At 41.4% G+C, this 23133-nt stretch overlaps 1 protein-coding gene across 1 annotated transcript; it reads right to left on the reverse strand.

Moving 5' to 3' along the window:
* Positions 1 to 3357: 3357 nt before the first annotated feature.
* LOC121144077 (PRAME family member 6-like) lies at positions 3358 to 6337 on the reverse strand. The gene is made up of 3 exons (XM_040757426.1): positions 6051 to 6337; positions 4833 to 5405; positions 3358 to 3925 (listed from the first exon to the last, which is right to left on the reverse strand). Exons 1-3 carry the CDS (start codon positions 6335 to 6337, stop codon positions 3358 to 3360), a joined length of 1428 nt encoding a protein of 475 aa, XP_040613360.1.
* Between the last annotated feature and the right edge of the window lie 16796 nt (positions 6338 to 23133).

Below are 23133 nucleotides of genomic sequence, written 5' to 3' on the forward strand. Positions count from 1 at the left end.
CTTCATTTTAATCCTCAGCCCTTCAACCAGATCATTGAGAAGTCTTGTAGCCCTGTAGCCACACCATTTGATACAATTCTTGATTTAACAGATGCATAGAGAGTATGGTCATGTTGCTGATGTCCTGATACCTCCAGTGACATTAGAAGGAATGCACATTAAAATTGTATGGGCAGAAGTTTGTCTTTATAACTTTCTTTCTCTTTTTTAAAGGTATTTTATTTTTAATTTTCATGACAGGCTTTCTCTGTGTAGCCATTACTGTCTTGGAACTCACTCTGTAGTCCAAGCTGGCCTCAACCTCAAAGATACCTACCTGCCTCTACCTCCCTAGTGCTGGGATTAAAGGCTTGTGACACCACTGCCAAGCAACTTTCTTTTTTAATTTATTCCTTTTGTCTTGATGCGTCCATATCCTACCCACCACCCATTCCCTGGAAACACTCCCCCACCCCTGCATCTCCCCAGAATAAAACAAAGTAAAATTTAAGATAATTAAGAAAAAGAAAAACTTGGAGGAAGGGAAAATTTTGTCATGGAAGCTGCAGTGTGACACACTGAGACTCACAGTAAACCCCTATATCCATGCATCTTTACATGCAGGCATTCCTGAAAGAATCATTGGTTTGGGTGTATGCCCATGGTATCAACTACACTGTGGATGATGTGTCCTCAATGGAACACTTCATGAATTTCCATTTGCTTGTGGAGGTGCTGCAGCACTATGCTAACCCTGCTGTGCTCAGCACACCATAAAAGTGGTGGATGGAAGGTGGGCCATCAAGTTCCCCTGGTTCTTGGCCTAGGCAGTTGCAGGGTTTGTCAGAAAGCCAGCTCTCACCTGTGTTTTTCACCAGGGTGAGCTTACCTGCATTGCTCTAACTAGTTCACACCTCTTGTAGGGATGAGCAAGGGGCAGGGCCAGTTTTCTGGGTTTTATATCCTAAGGGGCATTTCTCCCACATGTACAGCTTCATGGTCCATTCTTCTGTGCTGCCCAGGCAAGGAATGGCGATCACTCTCCCCAATGCTGCAGCTAGAGAGAGCTACAGACAGCTCTCCAAGTCTTATGATCTCTGTGCCTCTGGCCTTGATGGGGAAGATGGGGAAATCTCTCTTTTCCCCTTTGTGTCACATGACTGATAATGGAAACTGCTCTCCCATCTGCTTCTGACATCAACACCTTCCTTCCAGCTCAGGCTTTGAGGACACTGTCTGTTGGGATTGGCTTCTACCCACCTGAGGCGGAGGTCATTCCAGGGCCCATAGATGTATTCCCCACAGCCCTACACTTGAGGACCCAGTCTGTACTGTTAGTAGCCTGCATCCAACTGAGTCAAATGGCATCAGGATGGGCTATGGATGTCTTCCCACCTGCCAAGGACTTGATGACACAAGTTGCCCATGTGTGGTTTCCCCCCTCCATAACAGAATGGCATCGAGTGGGGCATAGATATCTTCCCAAGAGTCTGAGAATTGACCTTCCAGCCTGTCTTCTGATGGTTACCACACAAGTGAGCCAAAAGTCATCTAGCTGTTTATTGAACATCATTCTAGAAGAACAGAACTTAAGGACCCAGTCTGGCCTATGAGCAAGTAGCAGCCACCAGAGCCAAATGGCATTGAATAGACAGAAGGATGTCTCCCAACCAGCCTAGGCCATCAGGTTCCATCCTGGTCTCTGTGTCAACAGCCCGTGCCTGAGACAAACGTCATCAGGCATGGCCATGGATATCTTCCATTCAGCTTTGGGCCTGACTAACCCGGTTTGTCTGAAGATAGTTAAGGATCCTCACTACAGATATAAATAGAGCTACAAAAACAAACAACACCCCCCACAAAACTATGAAATACATAATGTACACTTTATCTGTTCAAAATAAACAAAAAATCATCTTTGGCCATCTTGTATACAATACCAAGTTTATACTTATACTGATAAACATATGTATGCTTCCTTTAAACCTTTATATATTTTATGGCAATAATGACCAGACACCTATGGAAACGAATGGCCCAGGTGATCCAGCAGCTCAAAATGCTTCTGTTGCAGTTTACTCAGAGTTATACATTCAGAACTGATTCAAGGCTCCAATCTAGAAGAACACTGGCTGAGATGGAGACTAAGAATACCAAGTGAGCCTCATCTCAAAGAACCTGGCTGCAGTGTCTTCTTCTTTCTGTGGATGAATTTACTTGAAAAGGGTTCAGACCCTCACTACATGAATACCTGATGTGTTCTATTTGCTGTGACTAAGATGTGTTGTGGGACTCCAGCATCAAAGGTAAAATATGAAACATTTAAAAGAGCAAAAAGATTCCTCATAGTCACTTTAGGCTCCCAGCCTGTGACTGACAACCCTTGGAGCACATGTGGAACAATAAATACTTTGTACCTCCACACTTTTCTAGGTGTTAGGAATCAGGGTCTTGTGTTGAAATGCCATCTGATGATAGTCATATCAGTCCCCAAGGACAGTTCTGTGCAAAGTGTGATAAGCCAGTATGCTTCACAGTTAATACGGTGTATGAAGTTAGCAGGCATCACAATGACATGTGTGAAAAGGGGGATTTGGTTTATTAATGAAGACCAATGGAAATACAGAGGAATAAAAATTATCTTAATGCTACCTGATACAATGAAATAGCTGTCTTGGCTACTCTCTTAGCAAATAAAGACAGAACTTAAAACCAAACAGTTAACAGCCGGGTCTCAGGTCAGTCAGGTTTCTAGGCTAGGTTAATGGTCAAGGGGTGCCCAGCTACTCCTATCTGAAAATCATGGGATGAAATCTTTTGTGTTTCACCAACACCATCTTCAATGCAGATCAGGGCTACTCTGCTGCATTCAGTTTCATAAGTCTATACAAACAATCCACTAAATAGCCATACAGTGGGAAGTTAAGAGGGGAAAGACAATCCCATAAATGACCTCAGTTCATTTTGTTGCTGGCAAGCCGTGGACGATAAGTCTTTGAGCATATTCATGTGGTCACAGAACACCTTGACTATGACCTAAAGCTGAGATTAATGACTCAGGACACAAGGGAAGAACATCCAGATTCCTAGTCTGACCATATGTTTAAAACTGTCACATATGGGCAAGACAGTGGTGATCCTGTTTTGAGAGAGACAGAGGTAGAAATGCTAAGTTGCCTTTCTGATTGGACAAGACCAGTATCACTGTGCTGCCATTATACTTCAAGTCAAGCTTATGTCTATGGTGTGCATACCCTGAACAATATTTTGTTTCCAATACATGACACAGTATATGAAGTCATGTTTTCTGGGACTCCATGATGCAAATCCAAACATTAGACTTTCATTTCTCAGTATCCAGAAGCAATCTTTTCCTATTTATTGCCAACACTGACAAAGTTTGGCCTCCATGTCATAAACACAGCGCCTGCAGCATTCAAGGCAGATGACTGTAGCAAAAGCTGTAGTCTTGGGCTGCCTTTTGGAAGAGAGTATATCCAGGAGTTCAGAACATACTTCGGCAAATTCCTCCACAAGAACAGAACCCAGGGGGTCATAGCACTCTAGAGGGGCGGGGTAGAACTCTGCAGTCATTTTTCTTAGATTGGCCATGCTTTGCACAAGCTTCTTCAGAACAGCAGTGGAGAAGTCGTTGTCATAGAAATTCACAGTGGTGAGCTGTGAGCACTGGCTCAGGGCAGGCCAGAGGGCACTGATCTCATAGTCCTCCATCCTGCAGTTCACTAACTCCAGGGTCTTCAAAGTCTCTGCTGTATTCTCAAGGAGAACTCGGAGATGTGTGACACTCAACCTGGGCAACACTATACCCCTGAGGTTCAGGTGATTCAGTTGACAGAGCCTCTGACACTGAGACAAGTGTTTCAAGTCTGACTGGGAGAGATGGCAGAGACTGATAGTCAAGGACTCCAATGGGGTCTTCAGGCATCTAGAGAAAGAAAAAGAAATTAGTGCATGGTGGTAGATGGCACTAAAAGGATTGACACTGAGACAGAAGGGAGGAAATACGCAAATTCAGTCTAGCCCAATGCTGAAGGTCTGCACTTGGAATACAACCTGCTGGTGCCTGCTCATATATTTGTCGCCGAAAGCATATACTTAAGCTGGGATGGTCTCAGAGTACACATCCTCAACTCCCCATGCTCATTCTGTCAAACAGAACTAGAGTTTGCCACAGCATGTCATGAGCTCATTCCCAGAGGACCATCACAGAAAGATTCTGGCAGCATCTTGGCATGTGTCCTGCATAGCTCCACTTGTGGTCCTTCCCACCAGTCACAGCCTGTATTCTTGATTACAGTGCTCAACACTTAAAACTGAGAGTCCCTCACTCCAGCATCAACCATTTTCCATATGCTAAGTCCCAATCTATGCTCACATTATCCTTCCCTCCAGGGGGACATAGAGGCTGAGACAGGCTCCACCAGAAGAACAAGGCCCCTTTTCACAGATCTAAGTAAAGACTTCCCTAGGTTCCTATGCAGGTGTGATACTCCCCAGCTCAGGACTTGCTACCTTGCCCTGTTCCCTTCCCATCAGCATAGCCAGGATGTCAAGAAGGAATATCCAGAGCACTTTCTGTGTGTCTGACCCACCCAAAGGACCTAACTTCAATTCAGCTCTCTAAGCATCTGCTAGCCCAGTTCTGACTGATAAATGAATGGTCATTGAACCATGTAACATCAGTAAAGCAGGATACGAGTCCACATAGATAGTGTGATAAGTCCATCACTGTTAAATCCACGGTGGCAGGGATACCCTCAGAGACCACTAATGCTTGAAATAAAGGAAAAGGTTTCCTGTCACAGTAGAAACAGCTCTCTATCATTGCTTACCCAAACAGCAGCCCCATGTTGTCAGAGGAAAAGGAGATGTCATCCACAGTTAGATGCTTGAGAGAGTTGAGTTTGCAGAACGGAGAGAGAAACTGGGCAGCACACATCTCCTCTGTGTCTTCCAAATTATTGACAACCATGTTTGAGTTCAAGAAGATGTGAATTAGACGGCATTTGCGAAGTCTTGTCATATGGCCAAGTTGAGGTGCAATGTGACCCAGGAAGGGCAGCACCTGGTTTATGTATATTTCCAAATCCTCAATATTTTCTGGCGGGAAAATGTGCAAGACCTCCTTGACAATCTCTCCAGGAAAGTCACAAATCGTCATCTTCACACAGCACAGCCGCACACAGTCTTTCCTCTTCTGGGCCCACTGCAACAAGCATGTTTGGTGTTCTTTCAGGTGGAACCTGAGGCTAAGGTCAGTGACCAGCTTCAAATCTTGCCTCAGTTCATTGCATTTTTGTGCATTACTTTCAGTCTCTGTTGAGCAGTACCAATCTCTGCCAGCCCATAGATCCCAGAAATCCTGGTTCATATTCCTCAAGTCAAGTACTCGAAGCCTCCAACATCTGTTAGGAAAAAGGTACAATTTCATAATGTAAACCAGGATGCCATGTGTGACAGCCTCTGTCCAGCTTCTCTATTGTCAGATCCAACATACTTCTCTCACATGCCAGGCAAGGACCCTTAGCCTGAACTTCATGTGGAGTCCTTTCCTGCTTCCCTCCATTCAATTACTCTAGACTTGTGTCTCTTCAACATAAAGTGTAGGAAAGCTGGTCCTTGGTGGCTCATGCCATTAAGCCTAGCACTAGGGAAAAAGAGGCAGGTTGATCTCTGTGAGTTTGAGACCAGCCTGGTATACAAGAGCTAGTTCCAGGACAGCCTCCAAAACCACAGAGAAACACTGTCTCAAAAAACAAACCATAAAAAAAAGAAAAGAAAATGAACCCCTTCAAAAAAACAAAAATACCCCCAAAACTTATATTGTCTGTAGGAGAGCCAGCAAAACTCATTCCAATGTGGCTTCATCGACTCTGAGCTCTCCTCCACTCCTGTCATTGCATGATCTCTCAACATGAGTAGAGTTCCACAGACCTACAAGTGAATGGCACCAGAAGCCTCTGTCCACTATGACTACATTCTCCCTGCCCTTATATTTATCTTACCTATTACTCAGCAACTCCGATTTTATATACTTTGACCTTGCTTACCTGGGACGAACCTTCTGTGTCTGCAGAATATCTACACCATCCAGAACAGCTTGCAACAACTCCACATCTGGTGTCTTCATCAAGGCCCCCACAGGAAGGTAGGAAAATGGCCAGGCAGCCAGCAATGCCTTCAATAACTCCATGTGTCTACCAGTGAAAGCTTCCTTGAAAAGTGGTGGGAAGAGATTAATGGGCAGGTACCCCAGAGCAGAGATGGTTGAGGCCTCGTTCTGCAGCAGGCTCTGCACTGCCAGCTCTTGCAGTGTGGGTGGGTTGTAGACGCTCATTCTGATAAATCTTCAGTTAGAAGGAACCTGGTGAAGCATTAGGGAGACATTATTTTCTATTTATGTTTTGGGAATAAGCACTTATCATAATTTGAAGGAAGCAGAGGGTCAGAATCCTAGGTCGGGCAATAAGGGAGAATTCCGTGTGCCTCATTATCTACCATCTCTTGGTGTTAAAGCCAAACTTCCATCAATCTCAGCATGTGGAGTGTGTGATTTTTTTTTTTTGTTTTTCGAGACAGGGTTTCTCTGTATTGTTTTGGAGGCTGTCCTGGAACTTGCTGTGTAGATCATGCTGTCTTCAAACATACAGAGATCCTCCTGCAACTTCCTCCTGAGTTTTGGGATTAAAGGTGTGTGCCACCAAAACCGGGCATTGTGGAGTCTCTTAAAGCCCCAACACGGACACAAATCAATCATTTTCCCAACAGGTATTTCTCCCTGCTCTATTTGGAAGTATTCAGGAGCATACATACAGACCAGACCCTTGTGTCAGGAAAAGACACTGACCATCTTTCCAGGTGCTTAAGAAAATACATTGCTGACATTACACACCCAACCCACCCTTATTGTACTTTCACCAAACTGATACCTCTTAGGAAGGGGTGAGGAGAACTCCTGAAATGCCTGTTAGTACATGCTACTCTAAAATAAGAATCTTAGATGAGAAGCCAAGTGTACAGAGGCTACAAGGACAAAGATTTTCCTATGATACATTGGGGTCTAGAGGAAGAAAGGAGGTGAGTAAGTAAAGAAAATTTACAAATGTTTTAAAGTTTGTTTTACACTTTAAATGGATATTAAATTATAAGAGGAGATTAACTCCAATTGTATAATGAGTCCAGAAAACTGTACAAACTCAATGACTCTAGAGTTCAAGATTATCCTTGCCTATTGTGACCCTGTCTACAAAAGCACAAATGAACCAAAGAAACTAATATGCAAATTCCTATTAATGTTCATTTTTCATTAAAACAAATCTACACCAGATGTAAAATTATTAAAATGTATCCTTTGAATTTTAAAGCCATCATCTGGAAATGTAGCTTAGTTTGTAAAAGTCTAGACCATTATGTCCTTAGACTTCCAATGGAGGTGAGTGACTTACCTGATATGGACACGGGTTTAGAGCTCCTATTGCCAGCAAGGCCAAGCAGAAACTCCAGGCTCAGGACTCTTCAGCACAGTCAATCAGTGACTCCAGGCTCCTTGACTCTGAGATTCTACCAGGTCCCATCTTACCTTTTTATAAAGCTTCCTACTGGCTCCTCCCCAGGAAGCCCCACCCCTCTACAAAAAATCCTATATCTCCACCCACTTAATCCAGTTAATGATTGATTTATTTTATTCTACAGCAGACTGAGTGAATCTGACCAATCCTGTGAAAACAAAAACACTAAATTCAAAAGTCAATGTTCCATCTGTGTATAGATTGACTTATTTTTATGTCAATTTTTATGCACAAGTTTATATAAATACATAATATACATGTACATATTATTGTGTATGTGATTTTGGTGTCTATGTATGTGTTTTATTGTGTGTGGTATTTGAGTAAGTAGTGATTTTTAGGGTAGCCAAAGGCTAGAAAATTAGCTTTTGTCTCAAAACAACAGCAACAACAACAAAACAAACACTAAACAAAACACACCAAAGGAATATGTTGCAGATGAGAAAGAGATGAGATGGGCATAGGGACCCGGGAGTCCTCCATAGCAAGTACTTTAGAATCATCAAGAGTAAAATGGACACTTTATCTCAAACTGAAAATCAATAGCAAAGCATGCTGGGATGGAAATCAAACTAATTTTTATTAATACCCCTGTGTCCTCCTGCATGACGAGCGTACTCTACTTTGTGTTAGCATTCCAGAACCTGAGGCAGGAGGATTTCTGTGAGTTTCAGGTCAACCTGTCCACACAGTGAGAAAATATCAAACAACAGCATCAAATTTGAGACAGAACAGGGGTGCTTTGCTTGAAGATATCAGTAGAAACCAAGTGCCTCAAATGCTCTTTTTTTCTTTTTTCTGAAATGGACTTTTAGAACAAATCCCTTACCCAGCAATCCCAAAAGGCTCCATGGGTAAGGTACTTGCTCAGATGAAGACTCAAATTTGATGTTGGAACCCGGGAGAATAGACTCCTGAAAGTTTCCTCTGAACTCCACATGGACAACATGGCAAATGCCTCCCCCACCTATAATTAACTGAAAAAAATTATGTGCTGATATATTATTAATGATTTAATAAACATTGCCTGAAGAATCAAAATTTAAAGCCAGTCAAAGTAGTTAGCCATAGAAGCTGGGCAGAGTTGGCACACACCTTTAATCTGTGGACTCAGGCTACAAAGGTTCACTGTGAGTAGAAGCCACCCATGGCTTGAATCAGTCTGAAAGAGAAATAACTCATGCAAAGGTGATCTCAGTACTCGGGATCATGCTCCTTTAATCACAGCACTAAGTAGACACCAAAAGCAAAGAGTGTCCGTTGTGGATTTAGTCTCAAGCCAGTTTGATGAGAGACAGCAGTCTGAGGTGTGGAGGAGACATCTTGGAGACAGGATCAACCTTCAGCCATAGGTAGAAAAAGAGCTAGTGGCCGGGCGTTGGTGGCACACGCCTTTAATCCCAGCACTCGGGAGGCAGAGGCAGGCGGATCTCTGTGAGTTCGAGGCCAGCCTGGTCTACAGAGCCAGTTCCAGGACAGCCTCCAAAGCCACAGAGAAACCCTTTAAAGAAACCAAAAAAAAAAAAAAAGAGCTAGTGGCTGGGCTGCTATACTTCTCTGATCTTTAGTTTGCATCTTGAACCCAAGTATCTGTCTGTGGGTCTTCTATTAATTTTTCTTACACTTTTTAAATTTCCTTTCCCAACAGCAGGGAACCACTGCGCTTAGACTGGTGTCTATGACATCTGCTGGGCACTTTTGCAGGACTGCCACCTCTGCAGTCAGTGAGAGAGGGATGCAGTATCAGGAGTTTCATGTCACCCTTGCCTATGAGTAGCTTCTATCCCAGTGGGAAAAGCACCATGGCCTCTAGCAATGAAAGGAAGGCAGGAACAGAGGGAAGGAAGGACCAATTGTTACATCAACATTCCTTGTGAAACTCAGGAAAATGATTCAATTAGAAATCAAATGAAACCAAGAAAGTTTGTACAAACGTTTAATCCAGGCCTCTATCTCACCACTGGAGAGGCAGAGGCAGGCAAATCTCCGAGTTCAATGTCAGCCTCATCTACAAAGTGAGTTCCAGGACACAGTTACATCTCAAAACACCAAAAAAGAAAAAAATGCCTGCCAGCCAGGAAGTGAAAGACCCTTTAACCTTTCTCTCAGGCCTGTCTACCCAAAGACCACCAGGGAACCAAAGTTCGCTGCAAAATGTAAGAGGATGTTGCTGGGCGTTGGTGGCGCACGCCTTTAATCCCAGCACTTGGGAGGCAGAGGCAGGCGGATCTCTGTGAGTTCGAGGCCAGACTGGTCTACAAGAGCTAGTTCCAGGACAGCCTCCAAAGTCACAGAGAAACCCTGCCTCGAAAAACCAAAAAAAAAAAAAATGTAAGAGGATATTTATTAAGTCAGTGCGCCGGGGTTCAGCAGCCTTGGGAAGCATTGAATTCTGAGCAGAATTTACAGAAATTTTAAAACCTAGAAACCACAAACAAGGTGGTGAGGGTACAAGGGGTGTTTGGTAATCGGTGTCAGACCTTCATGCCAACACGCACACCTGTGGCTAACTGGCTGGTTATCTGTCTTAGACAACGTCTGTGCCCTGGCTGAGCTTTGTGACCAGCCTGGCTCCTTGAGGTCTGAGGAAAGTTCCCAAATCCTTGAGGACTGAGGCCTGGCAAATATTATCAAGTCCTTTGAGGACCACCAGGTTAAGATGTTTAGGTGTAGTTGCTCGTGTCCAAGGAAAGCAAGGACAGGACAGCTTACTAATTTTTCAACTGTTGGCACAGGTGTTCTTCAGAAGGAAGGAAGAAAATAGGGGAGAGAGAGAGAGAGAGAGAGAGAGAGAGAGAGAGAGAGAGAGAGAGAGAGAGAGAGAGAGAGAGAGGGAAAGAATCAAATAATTTCTGATTCTGGGATGTGTTCTCCTCTGTATGATTCCTAGAGATCAATCTCACCTCGCCACGTTTATGTGACTGTACATATTGAGTCATCCTGTTGGCCCATCCAGTTTTTTAAAGAACCTTTTAAGGATTTTATGAATATGTACTGGTATCATTTTCAAACCAGATTCTCCTTTCTCCAATTACTCTCTTCCCCTCCTTTTCCTACTCAATTTCATGACCCATTCCTAAGTAACTACTCTCTCTCTGTGTGTCTCTCTCTCTGTTTCTCACTCTCTGTTTCTCTCCCTCTGTGTGTGAGTCTCTCTCTGTCTCTGTCTCATAATGTAAACCAGGACGGCCTGTGTGACAGCCTCTGTCCAACTACTCTATTGTCAGCTCCAACATACCCTCTCACCTGCCAGGCAAGGACTCTTTGCCTGAATTTCATTTAGAGACCTTTCCTGCTTACCTCCATTTAATTACTCTAGACTTGTGTCTCTTCAGCAATGAGTGTCTATAGGAGAACCAGGGAAAGGTCATCCCACTGTGGCTTTATCTACTGTGAGCTCTCCCCCACTCCTGTCATCGCATGAACTCTCTATATGAAGAGAAGCTTCACAGACCTAAAGTAGATGGCACCAGAAAATTCTGTCCACTTTGACCACATTCTCCTTGTCCTTACATGTATGTTACCTATGGCTCAACAACTCCCCTTTCATCTATTTTGGTCTTGGTTACCTTGGACAAACCTTCGTCTGCAGAATATCTACACCATCCAGAACAGCTTGCAACAACTCCACATCTGGTGTCTTCATCAGGGCCCCCACAGGAAGGTAGCAAAATGGCCAGGAAGCCACCATTGCCTTCAATAGCTCCATGTGCCTACCAGTGTAGCCCACCTTGAAGACTGGTGGGAAGAGATTAATGGGCAGGTACTCCAGAGTAGAGATGGTTGAGGCCTCGTTCCGCAGCAGGCTCTGCACTGCCAACTCTTAGAGTGCGGTTGGGTTGTAGAGGCTCATTCTGATAGATCTTGAGTCAGAGAGAACCCTGTAACACAATTAGGGAGACATTGTTTTCTACTTATGTTTTGGGAATTCCCACTTCTCACACATTGCAGGAACTAGAGGCTCAGAGCCTTTTGTCTGTGAATAATGGAGAAGTCAGTGTTCCTTATTATATAACATATGGTGGTGTGAAGGCCAAAATTCCAACACTCTCCTCATGTGGAGACTCTAAAAGCCCACACACAGACACAAATTTATCATTATCCCCCCAGGTACCTCTCCCACTAGGTACCTACCCCTTCTCTTCTATTTGGAAATATCCAGGAGCATACCGACTGACCAGACCAATGTTACAGGAAAAGGCACTGACCATCTTTCCAGGTGGTCAAGAAAATACATTGCTGCTATCACACACCCAACCCACCCGTATTATGCTTTCACTAAACTGATCCCACTTGAGATGGAGTGAGGAGAATCTGTGAAATGGCTGTTAGTACATTCTACTGATAAAGGCTTTAGAAACAGATGTGGAGATACTGGGCTTATACTAATTCAGGAAAAGAGGTCTTTAAATTAGTTGGGCATTGGTTGCCCACACCTTTAATCCCAGCACTCATGAGGCAGGGGCAAGCAGATCTCTGTGAATTCGAGGCCAGCCTGGTCTACAGAGCAAGTTCCAGGACAACCTCCAAAACAATACAGAGAAACACTGTCTCAATAAACCAAAAAAACAAAAAACAAAAACAAAAGAGAGATTCTTTAAATTCACAAACACTATTTTTGTGCCTATTATTAATGAAATCATTTCCCTGATAACTTGTCCAGTGTGTTGTCCTTGATATATAGGAAGGACACTGAATTTTATATGGGTTACTTTTGTTGCCTGCAGCTTTGCTGAGAGTTTTTTCAGCTCTAAGCATTTTGTGAAGAGTCTTTAACTTCTCCTATGATCTGCAAATAGACATACTTTAACTTCTTTTCCTGTTCGTATTTCTTTTATTTCCTGTGTTTCCTTATTGTGCTACCTAAAATTTCAAGCACTATATTGAATACAAGTGGGAAGACTGGGCACCCTTTTCTTTTTCTTGATTTTAGTGGGAATTCTTTGCATTTTCCCAGTTTGGTATAATATTGGTTATAGACTTGCTGTATAGTGTTTTGGGTATGTTCAATTTTTCCCTAGTCTCTCCATGACTTCTATTTTAAAGGGATGTTGAGGGTTTTTTTTTCATATTGAGAGTTTTATTGAAGGGGAGGTAAGAAAATAAGGTAAAAAAAACACAAAAATAGAGAGAGGACAGAAGAGAAGACAGAGACAGGGAAAGTCCTGTCTGACTCAGGGGAATGCCCAGTAAAAGCAGGATGTTGAGATTTTAATAGAGTCCTTTTCTGCGTCTATTGAAATAATCATGTGATTTCTGTCTGAGTCAATTTATGTGATGGATTCCATTTATTGACTTATGCCTGTTGAACTTTCCCTGAATCTCTGTAAGGGAGAAAACTTGACCAATATTAATGATCTTTTTCACGTGATCTTGAAGTCAATTTGGCAGAATTTTATTGGGAAATTTTGTTTCTTGTTTATTAGGGAGCTGAGTCTGTAATTTTCCTTTTCCTTTTTTTTTTAAAGAAGATACCTTTAACTGGTTTTGATATCAACATAATGCTGTTCAACTTAAAGACATTGAAAGCCCCCTTTCTTTCTAACTCATAGAATGATTTGTGTTCTTGTTAATTCATTTTTGAAGTTTTACTACAGTTCTGAAATGAATCTATTTGATTCTGGAATTTTAATAGTTAGAATGCTTTTTATTACTGCTTCAATTTTTTTTTCTTGTTTCAATTTTGGAATGTCATTTAACCTTTCTTTGCAATTTTCCAATTTAATGGAATAAAGGCTTTTAAAGTAAAAAAAATTCAAAAATTCACAGTTATCTAACTGCACAATCAAACCATGTCTGATATATAAGAATTTGTCTTACATTTCCAACACTACAGGAAAGCCATGCTATAGAATGACAGCACTTCTATAAAGAGAATCTTAGATGAGAAACCAAGTAAACAGAGTCTACATGGACAAAGATTTTCCTGTGATGCATTGGGGTCTAGAGGAAGAAAGGAGATGACACAAAAAAGGCTACCAATATTTTAAAAATTATTTTAATTTTAAATAGCTTGTTTTACATGTCAATCCCAGTTCCCTCTCCCTCCCCTCCCCCTATACCCTCCACCATTCCCCCCCAAACCTCCTATCCTATTGCCAATTCCTTCCACATGGGGGATATCTAGAGTCTGTCATTTCATCCAGGTAAGGAGTAGGCACTCAACTAAGAGTCCAGGCTGAGAGAGCATCCCTCTTTGTGTTATGGACACACGATGTCTGTTAGTATTCCAGGGATAAACACTAATCCACTGCTCAGGGCCCCATAGGTTGCCCAGGCCTCCTCACTGACTCTCACATTCAGGGGGTCCGGATCAGTCCCATTCTGGCCTCCCAGCTGTCGGTCTGGGGTCCAAGAGCTCGCCCCTGTTCAGATCAGCTGTCTCTGCTGGTATTGCCAGCCCATTCTTTGCCAATGTCTACCAATATTTTTAGGTATTGTTTTCTCTTTACAAGTGGATTATATTACAAGAGGATAATTAATAACTTCTATTTGATAATGAGCCTAGAAATCTGGACAAATCCAGTGAATCAATCTAGAGTACAAGACCAGGCTTTCCTATTTTGACTCTGTCTCTAAAAACTCAAATGAGCCTAAGACACTGACATGTAAATTCCTGTGTAATGTCATTTATCATTAAAACTAAAGTACACTGATGTAAACATATTAAATTGTGTCCTTTGAATTTCAAAGCCATTATTTGGAAATCGCTTAGATGGTGATCAGGCTAGACCAGCAAGTACTAGGTCTTCTGATGGAGTTGGGTGACTTACCTGATATGGACACAGGGTATAGACCTCCTATTGCAAGCAGTGCCAAGAAAGACTTTATATTCAGGACTCCTCAGTACAGTCAATCAGTGACTCCAGGCTTCAGGACTCTGAGATTCTACCAGGTCCCCTCTTCCCATTTTATATACCTCCCAACTCACACTTTGCATCAAGCCCCACCCCTTTACTAAAACTCCTATCTGATTGGTCCACTTAATCCTGTTAAGGATTTATTTTCTTCTACAGAAGATTGATTGAATCTGACCTATCCTGTGAAAACAAAAACATTAAATCCAAAAGTCAATATTCCAACTATGGATAGAATTACTTATTTCATGTCGATTTTCATGCACATTTTGATATATATACATATATAAACTAATATGCATATATATACACACATGTATATATATATGTGTGTGTGTGTGTGTGTGAGTGATTTTAGTGCCTACGTGTGTGTTTTATTGTTTCAGGGTATTTGAATGTGTAGGGAGATTTAGGGTAACATAAGACTACAATATTAGCTTTTGTATCAAAACAACAAAATAAAAACCAAACACAAAACAAAAACACACCCCATGAATATGTAGCAGATGAGAAAGAGCAAGATATGTGTTGGAAACTGAAGTCTTCCCTGTCAAGAGGCTTAGTTGGGATGATGACTTGATCAAGGATGCTAGAATCATCAAGAGTAAATTGGTCCCTTTTTCATCATTGTGGATTCCTGTGATGGACTCCATCTACTTCAAACAAACAAACCAACAAACAAACAAACATCTTTTTTTCTATGGACAGGACAGGATAAGAGCTACACTTATCTACAATACGAGGATGGGTTTAGAGAACAGGTGGCCTTATGCTGGCATAGAAGTGGGACAGTAGTAGGTTCTCCTCTGGGTACATAATCACTAGCCACTGGGAGTTGCCTAGCTTTCTACCACCAGACAAAAAGTTCACCCCATTGAGAAGACTAGAAGTCCAATTAGGTAGCTGTCGGTCGCCCATGAAATATGAGTGTCATTATTGCCCCCTTGGGTCTGTCTTGACATATCTTGTCTTGTCATAGTAGTTCCTAGGCTTCACAGACAGGTAGGATTTTTAATTGCATTTCTCCCTAGCAGCTTGCACAGCAGCTTTTACACAGGACTTGCAGATAAGTTCCAGCTTCATTCCTACCAGTACTTTGTCCAAAGTATGTGGTGCCTACAGTAGAAAGTCTTACTCTCAAATTCTGGGATGCAACTGAGGGCAATGGCAATGGCTCCTGTGGTCTGGACAGCACTGACATTGCATGCATTGTATGAGTACAGACAAACATACTCAAAAGATTAAGAGAAAAAGTCTTTGGAAACACCTGGAATTGGGATCGTTTAATTTCTTTTTATATATGGTTCCCTTTATTTTCCTTCTCCTGCCTTATTGCTCCAGCTAGTCCTTCAAGCACAATATTGAAAAGGAATGGTGATACTGGACATCCTTGTCTGCTCCATGAATTCAGCAGAATTGCTTCAAGTGTCTCTCCATTTAACATGACATTGGCTTGGGGTTTCTCATACAGAGCTTTGATTGTGTTCAAGTCTGTTTCCTATCCCACTAACTTTCTGGACTTTTATCAAGGCATGCTGGATTTTTAGAACGCTATTTCTGCTTCTGTTGATATAATTCAAGGGGGATAGAGAGATAGCTCAGTGGGCAGAGCACTGGTAATTGTTCCAGAGGATCCAGGTTCAATTCCCAGAACCAACATGGCAGCGTATACCTGATTGTAACTCCAGTTCAAGGGCTTCTGACACACTCACACAGATATACATTCAAACACCACTGCATGGAAAATAAAAATAGATAAATCATTTTTTAAAAACTGAACAAACAAAAATAATCTAATATTTGCCTGTAGTGATCCTCAGAAATGTAGAGACTGAGGCAAGATGACAGGTTAGCTTGGGATATATATATATATGGGTATGTGTGTATAATAAAACATTATCTTAAAATAAAACAAAACAACAGCAAAACCAACAGCAATGATAATACTAAAATGAAAATAGTTTAGCCAGGTGGTGGTAGCACAAACCTTCAATCCGGAAGCAGAGGCAGGTGGATCTCTATGAGTTCAGGGCAAACTGATCTACAGAGCTAGTACCAGGACAGGCTCTAAATCTACAGAACAAACCTGTCTCAAAGATAAAAAATAAAAAACAAACAAACAAACAAACAAAAACCAAGCAACCAAAGAAAAAAGATGTAATTCAGTGACCTTCTATTTATTTATTTGAGTATTTTGCAATTAGTGGCATGTAACCATTTCTTCATTGCAGAGATAAATGTTCATGGCAGATAATCTTTTATGTATGCCTGTATTGTGCTTGCAAATATTGTTTTGAGTGCACTTGGATCTATGTTCATCAGGGATACTAATTTATTTGTTGTTGCTGTCTCTACCTGGTATGCTATTACAGTCATGCTGGCTAAGTAGAAGGAATTTAGTAGTGCTTCATCTGTTTTTATTTATTTATTTATTTATTTTGGTTTTCTTTACTATTTTAAGAAGGATAGATTGTAGCTCTCATTTGAATGTCTGCTAGGATTCTGTTTGAATCCATCAGGTCCTGGGTGTTCTTTAGCTACAGGGATTTTTTTTTATTATTATCTTATCAGTTTTTTCATTTTTTATGGGTCTGTTTAGGTTGCCGACTTTTCTTTTTCCACTTTGAATTTCTGATACAGGATTTCTCTGTGTGGCCCTGGCTTTCCTTGAACTTGCTCTGCAGACCAGGCCTGCCTCTGCTTCCCAGATGCATGTGCTACTACTGCCCAGCTTGGGTTGTTGACTTCTAATTGATTTAATTTTGGTGGTTTGACTGAATCTCAAAATTCCTCTATTTCTGTTAGTCTGTTATGATTCATTGCGGTGATATATTCTTTAAGACTTCTTAAAGGTTTCCTGATGATTCAGAAAGTAGTCAGCCTCAACCTATAGAGTTCAGACAGTGTTGATACATACCATGGATCCCAGTAGCCATAGAGCTAGACAGTCGTGGTACACACCATTAATCCAAGATCTCAGGATTATGAGGTGTACAGATCTGTTAGTTCAAGGACACACTAAAAGCAACATCTCACACAAAGGTAATCTCAGCACTAGGGAGGTGGAGACAGGAGGATATGGCAGGGCAAAGGAAGGAATATGAGAAGGAGCAGACAGGAATTCGGAGATTTTCACTTGCGAGATTTTGTGGAGACAGGATTGTCATGTCATCTGGGTAGAGGTAATATCTACTGGATTAGCTGCTTTGCTTCTCTGATCTTCAGCTTGAAGCTTGGACCCCAAAATCTGTCTCTGGGTCTTACATTTTTTTGAGCTACAAACTGGCATCCAATGCAAAGGCATAAAGTCATTAAAAAGCCAATTGCCTGTGACTTTGAAGCCACTGGGCCAGGCCCAAAGCTGAGCTGCAGGTGGGACTCCCACCTGAGTCTCTGCCTCCCCAGATAGGTTTTTGTTTGTTTTCTTTTTTCCCCCACCTCTTTGAGAAACTGTTGAATTTTGGGTTGTAGCTTTTCTAAATAGTCGTCAGCTGCCACCAAACCTCAGGGGATTTTCCATTTTGTCCCAGAGCCCCTCTCCTTGGGCTAACACTCTCAGCTCAGGCCCACAGGATCAATCTCTGATTCAGATGTGCTTTGCCTCACAGTTCACTGACATTGTCAGAAGAGTTGGTAATTTAATTGGAAATTCTTTTTATTTCTTTTTGTTTTTGTTTTTTTCAAGACAGGGTTTCTCTGTATTGTTTGGGAGGCTGTCCTGGAACTCACAGAGATCAGCCTACCTCTGCCTCCTGAGTGCTGGGATTAAAGGCCTGCACTACCACCACCAGTCTTTAATTGGAAATTCTTAAAGGAAGGGATTAGTTATAAAAATTTCCCCCCACACTAAAAAATGGGAAACACTATTAAAATGGAGATAATTAGGTGTTGGTATGATTACATAATGGATGGTTTAAAAATGGAAAAATTAAATGCATGAATAAGCAATTGTAAGGATTCAAATACCATTATTATCATTTTGATAATCTTTTTTGTGGTTCTGATAAGTCTTAGTTTTTCCCTAAAAATTAGATTGATACAACTGCTAAGATGCAAAAAAAAAAAAAACAGGCAATTGTGGCACACACCTTAATCCCAGCTCTTGGAAGCATAGGCATGCTGATCTCTGATTTCGAGGCCGGCCTGGTCGAAAGAGTGAGTTCCAGTGCAACCTACAAAGCAATACAGAGAAACCCTGTCTCAAAAACCAAAAAGAAAAAAAGTGCTAAGGTTCAGATCTTAAAAAAACTTATTGAAACAGACTAAAGAAATATTCAAATCCAGATTGAGGAATTCCATGGAAACCAAATTTGGTATTGCATTTTAAGTTTATAAAGGAATATACCAAGGTCTTAAGACAACCTCTTTTAATACATCCAGTAACCTCACAGGAAGTACAAAATGAAAGAGATCCTATTAGAACTATTTAAAAGCCTGTGCGTGCTGTGCCCAAGTTGCAAATTCCATAGAGACCACCAGGAAGACCCACCAAGCAGCAAAAGCGAGGTTTAATGATTCTTTCTCCAACCATGACAGGGACCCTATCTAGCAAGCTGACATAGCAGCCTCCTTAGGGAGTGTAGCGCCCTATCTACTGCTAGATTTTTATTATTATTATTTATTTTTAAGTTTAAATTTAGATTAGAAACAAGGTTGCTTCACAAGTCAGTTCCAGGTCCCTCTCCCTTTCCCTCCCCTCCTCCCGTGGCCTCCCCCCCCAACTCCGCCCTTATCCCCTCATTTTCCCAGGAAAGGTGAGGCCCTCCATGGGGGTTGCCAAAGTCTGTCATTTCATCCAGGGCATTACCTATACCCTCCCCCAAGGGTTCAGGGTGAGAGTGCATCTCACATTGTTGGATGGGAGTCCAAAATCCGTGTGTACACTCGGGATGAGTACTGATCTACTGCCCAAGGCTCAATAAATTACCTAGGCCTCCTCATTGACACCCACATTCACTGGGTCTTAATCAGTCCCATGCTGGATTCCCAGGCTGATGCCAGGGATTCAAAAGTTAACCTTCCTCAGGTCAGCTGTTTCTGGGGGTTAAGCCATCCCAGTCTTAATCCCTTTGGTCATCAGTCCTCCCTCTCTGTTACTGGCTTTCTTGAGTTCAGCTCACTGCTTAGCCATGGGAGTGTATCACTTCTTCCATCAGCCACTGAATGAAGTTTCTGTTTCCTAGACTCTCTGGCCATGGGAATGTACGCTGGCACTCCCCAGATCTATGTCTAAAATCCATATGTGAGACAGTACATGCCATGTTTCTCTTTTTGTGACTGTGTCACCTCACTCAGGATGGTTTCTACTAGTGTCATTCATTTGCCTGCAAATCTCAGGATTCCATTGTTTTTTTCCCCTGAATAGTACTCCATTGTGTAAATAAACCACATTTTCTCTATCCAATCTTTGGTTGTGGGCCATCTAGGTTGCTCCCAAATTCTGGCTATTACAAACAATGCTGCTCTGAGCATAGTGGAACAGATATCCTTGTTGTATAAATAGGCATCTTTTGGATATATGCCTAAGAGTGGAGTTGCTGAGTCTTCTGGTAGGTTCATTCCCATTTTTCTGAGGAATCACCCAAGTGATTTCCAAAGGGGCTGAACAAGTTGGAACTCCCACCAACAATGGAGGATTGTTCCCCTTTCACAACGTCATCTCCAGCATAAATTGTCCTTGGTGTTTTTGATTTTAGCCATTCTGACAGGAGTCAGATGGTATCTCAGAGTTGTTTTGATTTGCATTTCCCAGATGGCTAAGGATGTTGAACACTTTCTCAAGTGCCTCTCAGCCATTTTAGACTCCTCTATTGAAAACTCTCTATTTAGTTCCACAGCCCACTTTTTAATAGGGTCCTTTGGTGTTTTGGAGACTTCCTTCTTGAGTTCTTTGTAAATTTTGGAGATCAACCCTCTGTCAGCTGTGGGATTAATGAATATTTTTTCCCATTGTGTGGGCTGCCTTTTTGTCTTGTTGACTGTGTCGTTTGCTTTACAGAAGCTTCTCAGTTTCAGGAGGTCCCATTTATTAATTTTTGATCTCACTGTCTGTGCTACTGGTGTTATGTTCAGGAAGCTGTCTCCTGTACCAATTCGTTCAAGGGTACAACCCACTTTCTATTCAAAGAGGTTTAGTGTTGCTGGATTTATGTTGAGGTCTTTGATCCATTTGGACTTAAGTTTTGTGCATGGAGATAAACATGGATCGATCTGCATTCTGCCACATCCCAGCCTCCAGTTATGCCAGCACCATTTGCTGAAGATGCTTTCTTTATTCCATTGCATATTTTCAGCTTCTTTGTCTAAGATCATATGTTCATACATGTGTGGGTTAATATCCGGGTTTTCAATTCGATTCCATTGGTCTACCTGTCTGTTTTTGTGTCAATACCAAGCTGTTTTCAGGACGATAGCTCTATAATAGAGCTTGAAGTCAGGGATGGTGATGCCTCCGGACGTTTCCTTGTTGAACAGGGTTGTTTTGGCTATCCCGGGTCATTGTTTTTCCATACAAAATTGATTATTGTTCTTTCAAGGTCTGTGAAGTATTGTGCTCGGATTTAGTGGGGATTGCATTGAATCTGCAGATTGCTTTTGGCAGGATTGCCATTTTTACAACATTGATTCTTCCTATCCAAGAGCATGGGAGATATTTCCATTTTCTGAGGGCTTCTTTAATTTCTTTCTTTACAGATTCAAAGTTCTTTGGATACAGGTCTTTCACTTGTTTGGTTAGCATTACCCCCAAGGTATTTTATGTTGTTTGTGGCAATTGTAAAGGGTGTTGTTTCTCTGATTACTTTCTCAGCCCTTTTATCATCTGTATATAGTATGGCTACTGATTTCTTGAGTTGATCTTGTAGCCTGCCACTTTGCTGAAAGTGTTAATCAGCTGTAAGTGGTCCCTGGTGGAGTGCTATGGGTCATTGATGTAAACCATCATATCATTTGCAAACAGTGAAAGTTTCACCTCTTCCTTTCCTATTTGTATCCCCTTGATCCCCCTTTGTTGTCATATGGCAGTGGCTAGAGCTTTGAGTACCATGTTGAAAATGTATGGAGAGCGTGGACAGCCTTGTTTTGTTCCTGATTTTAGAGGAATTGCATTGAGTTTCTGTCCATTTAGTTTGATGTTGGCTGTTGGCTTACTGTATATTACTTTTATTATGATTAAGTATGCCCCTGTTATCCCAGATCTCTCCAATACCTTTCTCATGAAGGGGTGTTGGATTTTGTTAAAGGCTTTTTCAGCATCTAGTGAGATGATCATGTGATTTTTGTTTTTCAGCTTGTTTATATGGTGGATTATGTTGATGGATTTTCGTATGGTGAACCATCCCTGCATCCCTGGGATGAAACCTACGTGATCGTGTTGAATGATTGTTTTGATGTGTTCTTGGATCCGATTTGCCAGTATTTTATTGAGTATTTTTGCATCAATGTTCATGAGGGATATTGGTCTGAAGTTCTCTTTCTTAGTTGTGTCTTTGTGTGGCTTGGGGATCAAGGTAATTGAAGCCTCATAGAAAGAGTTTGGCAAAGAACCTTCTGCTACTATTGTGTGGAATATTTTGAGAAGAATTGGTATAAGCTGTTCTATGAATTTCTAGTAGAATTCTGCACTGAGGCCATCTGGACCTGGACTTTTCTTGTATGGGAGACTTTTGATGACTGCTTGTATTTCCATAGGGTTTATAGGTCTATTTAAATTGCTTATCTTTCCTTGATTTAGTTTTGGCAAGTGATACCTATACAGGAAGTCATCCATTTCCTTTAAAATTTCAAATTTTGTGGAGTACAGGTTTTTAAAGTATGACCTGATGATTCTCTGGATTTCCTCAGAGTCCGTTGTTATCTCCCCCTTTTCATTTCTGATTTTGTTAATTTGCATGTTCATTCTCTGCTGTTTGTTAAGTTTGGACAAAGGTTTGTCTATCTTGTTGATTTTCTCAAAGAACCAACTCTTCGTTGCATTGACTCTTTGTATTGTTTTCCTAGTTTCAATTTTATTGATTTCTGCCCACAATTTGATTATTTCTTGGCGTCTACTCCTCCTGGGGTAGCTTGCTTCTTTGTGTTCTTGAGCTTTCAGCTGTGATATTAATTCTCTAGTGTAACTATTCTCCAGTTTCTCCTTGTGGGCACTTATTGCTATAAACTTACGCCGTAGCACTGCTTTCAATGTGTCCCATAGGCTTGGGTATGTTTTTTCTTCATTCTCATTGGATTCTAGGAAGCCTTTAATTTCTGTTTTTATTTCTTCTTTGACCCAGGAATGCCGCAGTTGTGCATTATTCAATTTCCATGAGTTTATAGGTTTTCTACAATTTGTATTGTTGTTGATTTCCAATTTTAAAGCATGGTGGTCTGATAAGATGCATGGAGTTATTCCAATTTTTTTGTAGCTGCTAAGGTTTGATATGTTGCCAAGTATGTGGTCGAATTTTGAGAAGGTTCCATGTGGTGGTGAGAAGATGGTGTGTTCTTTTTTATATGGATGAAATATTCTATAGATATCTGTTAATCCCAGTTGGGTCATTACTTCTATTAGACCCTTTGCTTCTTTGTTGTGTTTCTGTCTTGTATTCCTGTCTAGTGATGAGAGTGGTGTGTTGAAATCTTCCACTATAAATGTGTGGGGCTTTATATGTGATTTAAGTTTTAGTAATGTTTTTTTTACGAATGTGGATACCTTTGTATTTGGGGCA

This window comes from Mesocricetus auratus, unplaced genomic scaffold (genome assembly GCF_017639785.1).
Source record: "Mesocricetus auratus isolate SY011 unplaced genomic scaffold, BCM_Maur_2.0 Super-Scaffold_100014, whole genome shotgun sequence".
In the NCBI taxonomy this organism is placed as follows: Eukaryota; Metazoa; Chordata; class Mammalia; order Rodentia; family Cricetidae; genus Mesocricetus; species Mesocricetus auratus.

What these genes read in the sequence shown, in the direction of transcription:
- LOC121144077 (XM_040757426.1), bottom strand. Translation starts at nt 6,337, where the DNA reads ATGAGCGTCTACAACCCACCCACACTGCAAGAGCTGGCAGTGCAGAGC. An exon ending in ACACAGAAGGTTCGTCCCAG is followed by an intron (nt 5,406 to 6,050) that starts GTAAGCAAGGTC and finishes TTTTCCTAACAG; the next exon opens with ATGTTGGAGGCTTCGAGTAC. An exon ending in AACATGGGGCTGCTGTTTGG is followed by an intron (nt 3,926 to 4,832) that starts GTAAGCAATGAT and finishes TTCTTTCTCTAG; the next exon opens with ATGCCTGAAGACCCCATTGG.